General features: G+C 42.9%; 1 protein-coding gene across 2 annotated transcripts; it reads right to left on the reverse strand.

Moving 5' to 3' along the window:
• Positions 1-1511: 1511 nt before the first annotated feature.
• Positions 1512-5465, reverse strand: LOC127316975 (protein neprosin). 2 transcript variants are annotated; one of them, XM_051347480.2, is made up of 7 exons: positions 4967-5463; positions 4769-4855; positions 4465-4695; positions 2573-2737; positions 2420-2473; positions 2197-2343; positions 1512-2110 (listed from the first exon to the last, which is right to left on the reverse strand). In XM_051347480.2, exons 1-7 carry the CDS (start codon positions 5165-5167, stop codon positions 1733-1735), a joined length of 1263 nt encoding a protein of 420 aa, XP_051203440.1. In that variant the 5' UTR covers positions 5168-5463; the 3' UTR covers positions 1512-1732. The 2 variants fall into 2 exon arrangements, with proteins under 2 accessions (XP_051203440.1, XP_051203441.1); XM_051347481.2 differs by lacking the exon at positions 2420-2473 and having other exon boundaries at positions 4967-5465.
• Between the last annotated feature and the right edge of the window lie 1826 nt (positions 5466-7291).

The following is a 7291-nucleotide window of genomic DNA, read 5'->3' on the forward strand; positions in this document are numbered from 1 at the left end:
GCACACGGAGCTGGAGCAAGCGACCAGGAAAATCTGTAGTGGGGGCTGGTATTTAGAGATAATAGATAATGGGGGGGGGGGGGACTGGATAATCCGGCCTAGAGCCCCTTTTTCATCTTTTTATGGATTTAACATTAACATGTGCTATTCTGCAGCACTTAGCATAAGATTAGATATCTCCAGTGTTGTTATCAAACACACAAAACCATTAATGACGGGGAAATGCTCTTTTAATCCGCCTCCCTTTTTTAGTGTTTGATGACAACACTAGGATTTGCAACAAAAAAAAGTTCAACAAAAGCTTAGCACCATGCCAGTGAAAGATAAAGAAGATCCCCCTAGATGTGTGCATGTAATTAATTTGCATTGGAATACAAATTCAAAACATAAATGTTCAAAGTTCTCTCAAACTTTAGACACAAGCAACATGTGCAAAAACAAGAGGTAGCAACTACAACCATTTGCACATATATGAGATATAACAAGAAATGTAGTTGAGACTATAGATAGTCTCACAAACCAATGCAAAAATGTAGAATACTAAAATCCATATGTCTCACAAACCATTTACACCAATGGGGTTCTCAAACAAAATATGAAAATAAACACACATACGTAGAGGAAGGAATAAAGTTCACAAGCGGAAAGATCAAATCAAGAACAAGCTTGTGACTTTGCCCATGCAAATCCCGAAGAGACGTAATAGAACTACTTCTCCCACTTTGATATTGAAACACCAAAAAAGGAAAAGAGCGAGGTTGCATGTCCCTAGTCATCATCTATTTCCTCGACAGAGTTCTCACGCGCCTCACTCACAAACTCTTATTACCCGAATAATTTTGCATTTGTGACTCATATTACCCGAATTTAGTGTAAATTTTACCAAAACCCTCCAATATAGGAAATGCATGTCAGACATGGTTTAAGCCTCATTTTAGCATTTTGCTTGTTTCGTTAGATAAAGCAAACACGTTAGGTTGATGTGGTGCGACAAATTATGTAAATATCGGAGGGCGTCATGGGCGATCATGCCCAACCTTCTCTCCAGCATCGGTTTCATATCTTGTCGCCGTCCTAATATTTTCAAGCTTCGGTCATCACGTCACGCCTTGCGCACATCAGAAAAAGATGGTCCAAATTTTTTACTAGAGATAACTCTCACAAATGCATAACTAGGAATTAAAAAGTGGAGTTCAGTCATCCTAAGAAGATCTGTTTTGTCTAAAAGGGATTATAATATCCCAGTGATGATGTAATTGTCACCGATCATTGACTGATTGTCCCACTGTCCTGTACTCAGTTCAACATCATCCATGCACGTGCCTCCTGTCTCCCTTGTTGCTTGGCCAACTATCTAAGCAAACGGGTTGAATGATCTGCTTGAGTGACCCCTATCAAACAACCACATGTATAGTTAGTTTTAAGTACGCACCTATTGAAGCCTATCACTAGATGAAATATGAACTGCAGAATTACTGAAGTGTACTGTAGTTAAAAAAGAGGAGACACAGTCAATCCAGAAGGGCGCTACTCCATAAATGGACTGCACAGAAAAACGGGTACACCTCAAAATTTACAGATTCCTCTCAAGTGCTTCATATGCATCCAGGAGTTAAAGATCTAAGGACTAACAATCACATCCTAGTAGAATCTACTAGTATCACAAAAGATTTTACTAACAAACAAACAAACAAAACCAACAAACAAACAGCAAGAGCCCAAAAATGTCAGCTCAGGGGCATTTCACGTTTCTCCCTGGCCCTCCATAGTAGAAGTATGTGCCCCAGTCGCTGTTGAACCCTCCATGGATGTCGTAGCACCCGGGATGGTCAGCGAGGAGCTTCAGGTTGGACGCCCGGATGATGCTGTTGTCCCAGTCCACCACCTGCAGGTTCCGGAAGTAGGCGGCGCGGTCGAACCCCTCGCCGGGGAAGTGCCCGCTGCCCATCTGCGTCGCCGTGTGAGATCCCGTCGGCCTTGCATTGAAGATCTCGCCGCCGAACTGCACCATCCTCGCGTGGTGCACCAGGTGGGTGAACAAGCCTGACGGCCAGTAGCCCACGACGACGCCGGGCCCGAGCTCCAGCCACCAGTGCCCATGCTTGGGATCCTGAGGAGAACAAAGGATGAGCATGCATTAGTCACAGATTAAGCAACTCTTGAAAAATGCAGTGATTATGAAAATGCCAGTTATACCTTCCATATCATCAGAGTGATGTCAAACTGCCTTCCATTGTACACCGATTCTGGCGTGATAGCTGCCCCGATGGCGATCTTGTTGGTCGTCTGGACAAACCCACGGCAGTTATGGTTGTAGCACCCCGTCTCTTGATACGCGTCAGTCTGCAAATGGTACATTTTATTTAGTGAAACAAAAGGTTAACAGCAATGGTGACTTTTCGTTTGTAGAAAGACTCACTGTCCAGTAAGTGAAGAACCTGGCACTACTGTCTCCATACAGCTCAGGGCTTACCTGAAAACGTTGCAACAATATTTACATTTTCTGTAGGTAACAGGTTCGTTCATGAATCTTTTCTAAGATGGATGGAATTTTCTTTCTTCATTCATGTACCTGCCATCCAGCTTCAATGGTGTTGAGATCATTGCCGAAGGAGCCAGAGAGGACCCAGATCTGTGACAGGCTGAACTCAGAGGGGTCACCTATCCTGGGCGACCACACATTAACACTAGCTTTGGCTCCATAGTATTTCTCAGAATTCACATACCCAACTGCATGCTATAGCCAAAACAAAACTATGTTAATGTAAAATCCAACCATGATTTGTCCTGTTAGATAGATTTTTCACTAACTAGATAGGTCAAATATTTTCTCTTAGGAAAGTGAAGTAGCAACTATGCTAATATAATTGTGTCGATGTATGACAAAGCAACTAAGATACTTCAGTGACGTAGTCAAGGAGCTCATCATTCAAGACGAGTTAATCTCTCAGCTCCATTAAGTTACTGAAGCTTCTGCTCATGTACAAGTAGTTATTTACTCATTCCAAAGCACATGGGCTCCGTTCTTGTGTGTATTTTCAGCATACGTTCTCCGGAGATTAAGCTCCGTGGTAAACTCAGTGAAGGTACTGTCTCAACTCGATATTTGAGAGATTCTTTTCCATGTAAATAAGCTCCACAGTTATCCAAGAAAAACATTAGTCTTCATCCTTACTGTACTGGCAGTAAGATAAAAATAAGTACAGAAAAGAAGATCAAATATGTAACTCGGTTAACAGTAAGCGTCAAAGTGTGCAATTTGTCACAAAATAACGGTTTATTTATATTATGTAAACGTGCTGTTCTTTGGAATCAGTTGTCTTATCTGTATAACTATAACTCTTTGGTGTGCACCAAACCTCGAGTTTTGAGGGCTTTGTCATTGTGTTCACAGAAAGTATGCCAGAGATCTTACTTCAACCACCGATGTCAAAAACTTGCAGTAGTACATGATTTAGCAGATAATCTAATACCAGAGATCTTACTTCAACCACCGATGTCAAAAACTTGCAGTAGTACATGATTTAGCAGATTTTTCGATAAAGGATGCTTTATTACTTTTTGAGAAGCAATTACATCCAGCCTCTTCATAACCAGCATGCACACAGCCATTTATGATTTAGCAGATAATCTAATGCCAGAGATCTTACTTCAACCACCGATGTCAAAAACTTGCAGCAGTACATGATTTAGCAGATAATCTACACCAGAACCAAGATGAGACGCACATGCTGCCACTTGAAACCGTACCAGACAGAAGTCTGACCACTGTCCTGACTGAAATATTCCAATGGCTAAGTCGGTAGTCAAGCAGAGGCGATCTAAACTGCAAGATGTTAGCTGTCTCAGTGGATCTAAAAAATGTTGGCCTACAGATACGAACAAATGCATCCAGTGATCCTAGTAGCAAAGTAAATAAAATTGTGATCTGGATTTTTCCCTACTGAAGCTTCTATAGGCTCGTGCAAATAGTAACTGTCTAACTGCTGTTAATTTTATCCTTTTTCCTGAGTACAAGCTTCTCTTTTGTAGTTTCTCTAGGTGTCACATGAGGTAGTAAATATTAGTAGTAGACTACAGAGGTAATTTTTGTTGCTACTTGTGGTATGCTCCGATGATTCTTGAGGTAATTTGATCTGTCTCAGTAAAGAGCTGCTGTCGTCATAGGTGTTCTTTTTTTTGAGATCCGTCATAGGTGTTCCAGTAGTGATAGCTGCACACCTTACCCTAGAAAATAAAACCCATATTTACCCTAGAATCCATATTTTTTGAGTACATGTCACTGTGAACAGTAATTTTGAAGTGTCATTTTGAACAGCAAGTAGTTACTTCTTTTGGATGAGCAATTAGTTAATTTAGTATGACACATAGTAGTATTAGTATTATAACTGCAGATTTATTTCTCATGTTTTATCCATCAGAAGAGGGAGGAGACGGTGTACTGCATGTGCAAAGTAAGCAAACCTCGTGCCCACTGCTGGTGGAATCACGCCGAGTACTCCGGCGTGCCGGCTTCCTGCCGTACCTCCTGAGGGAGCTGGCCCTGAGCAGATCTCTTTCCGTCGTCCGGCGCAGCGCCACCGTCCCTTCGGGGCAAACCTCGCCGGTGGCATGCCACGCCTGCACCACCACCGCATCCGCTCTGCTCCCTCCGGGAATGGTAGAGTTGTAGTTGTTGGGCCTCCCCGGTGGATCCTAGACAAAATACTTGGCTGGTAACTAAAGCAGCACACAACATTGTGAGTAAAGACTAAGAATCTGCTTTTACCAGAGGCTTTTGTCCCCTGAGCTTTGGGTGGTCAAATGCAGGCTGGAGGTGAGACGGGACGCAGTCAATGAAATCGCCATCTGGGCTCTGCAAAAGCAAAAGAAACATGTAAACAGATCACAATCTTTAACCCAAGAACATACAGATGGAGAAAAGAATGTAGTGCACTGAAGTATTAGTTCAGCTACAGATGGTGACCTCAATAGTCTTGACAGAAGGCTTGTTGAGCTTGTTGAGGAGAGCCCTGATCCTCCTCTGCTTGAGCCCTGGCCTCAGCGTCGCGGTAGCGGTGACATTGCCGCCGGTTCTGTGCCCGGAGGTGGCCGATGCGGAAGCAGAAGAGAGGGAGAAGAATACGAGCAAGAGGAGAAAGGCAACAAAGTGGAAACTACAAGCCATTCTTCCACTGCTTGTCCGCTTGTGAATCTATCTATCTAGTCACACTCACTCTCACACTTAAGTGAGGATTGATAGTAGTAGTAATAGCATGTGGTTGTCTTCTTCCTCCTCCCTTCTCCCCCACAGCCTTTGAAGTGATCAATCGCTTCAACAGCTTGTTGTTAACTACTCGGACGACTATAGGCATGCTAGCTAGGACCAGACGATATCAGTGAGTGAGTGAGCGAGACCATTTTCCGTGGTTTTCTGTGTCTAATTTGAAAACTTCTATGGACCGCCCGGCAAAGATGGAGCCGATCGAAGTTCCCAAAGTTAGGTGGCTATTTATTTTATGGGTGGCCATGAAACCCTGTATTGCCAACAAAGCGTTCAGGGAAAGCAAGGATGGGGGGCCTTGGGGTGCAGCCGTACAGGGGAGCCGCTGGACAAGGACGAGCCCAGCTTATTTACTGACCACTGCCACTACTCCACTAGCACGTCAGTGTTCAAAACCATCGCAGCAGCAACGCTTCCCTCGGGTTCCAGGTCCATAAAGATTTTGACCACACAAAACCTAAGGGCATCTCCAACCGGCTGACCCAAACGGACGCGCTGGACCGTCCGTTTTGGGCCGTTTGGGTGGACGGACATGACGGAGCCTGCGTTCGCGCGTCCGTTTGGGTCGCGCCCTGCGTCCAACGCGGCAGGTTTGGATCGCGGCCCCGTACATTACTTTTTCTTGTAAATCCACTATAAAAACACAAAATAAATTCTAGAAAATAAATAAAATAGTTCAAATGCTCAAAATTTATTACACATTACATTGTGTAATGTCCCAGGTTTAGAGATGATCGAGGGGTAGATTTTAGAAAGGGATGTGCATTGCATAGTAAATTCTGGGGAAATTTCGCGCTTTTAAACAAAAATTGCATCGAAGGGGGACAAGTTTCTCTCTCGACACCTTACAGGGTTAGGGTTTCGAGAGTGCGACAAACTTGCATCTCACTTCATTAGTTAGGGTTTTAAGAAGAGATGGGAGAGTTTGCATGATTGAATTTTAAGTAAAGTGACATGGTTGAATTCAAACCAATGATGAATTTGAATTTCAAATTCAAACATTAAATAATTACCCTAAATAATTCAATTGTGAGGAAATTCATTAAGTAATTAATCAATAATAAACAAAATGAACAATTATAATAAAGTAAAGCTCATTAGGGAAAACTTTGAGCTTTATTGATCATCACACAATTTACATTGTCATTACAATATTCATAAGAGAAATAAATGATTAATACAACACATTACATAAATGGGCAAAATAGAAGAAAGAAAATTAAAGAAAATTACAAGTGAATGATCTATCCTAAACTACATAAGATGATCATCATGGAGATCTTGCCCAAGAGGATCTTGATCTTCATCCAGAGCATCATATTGTTCCCTGTAATCACACAAACGAAGATCAAAGACAAGTGTTATGCCAAGTGGCATTGCCACTTGGCAGGTTAGCAAGAAAATGAGAAGTTGAGAGGATATCATCAAGATCAGCCGAGCTGATCCACCAAATGGACCAAGTTCCAACCAGGAACCACACAGGCAGCTCACAAGGCAGTGTGCATGTCCACCAGCACATACACAGCCAGGGAGAGTCACCAAAATGACCAGGCCAAGCTGTCGACCAGAGAGAGCAAGGGAGAGGCATATATAAACTTTTCAGAGCCAAACCCTAGCCATTTGATTCATCCATCGACAGCAACAGGGTAAGTCACCAAGAACACCAAGAACAGCTAGAACAAGAAGAACAGCCAGTGCTGTTCAACCTGTCCAACCTCACCACTGAACCAAACCAAGAATCACAAGATTGCAAGGAGGAGCAGGGCAAACACAAGCTCAACCCTGAAGCAATCCTCTACACCAACAAACAATCTAGGAGCTGGAGTGAGGTATACACCAAATCAACCTGAGCAAAACCAAGTTTTGCTCATAAATAAGCATACCATGCATCACAGGAGCACAGAAGGGTAGAATACCCTGTTTGTATCATCATTTGGCTATCAGCCATATGATGCAAGCAAAACCAGGGTAAAACTATTAGGAATGGATCCAAGGGAACACTGATCAAGCCAACAGTATTATAAAAGG

This window comes from Lolium perenne, chromosome 7, assembly GCF_019359855.2.
Source record: "Lolium perenne isolate Kyuss_39 chromosome 7, Kyuss_2.0, whole genome shotgun sequence".
NCBI lineage: Eukaryota > Viridiplantae > Streptophyta > Magnoliopsida > Poales > Poaceae > Lolium > Lolium perenne.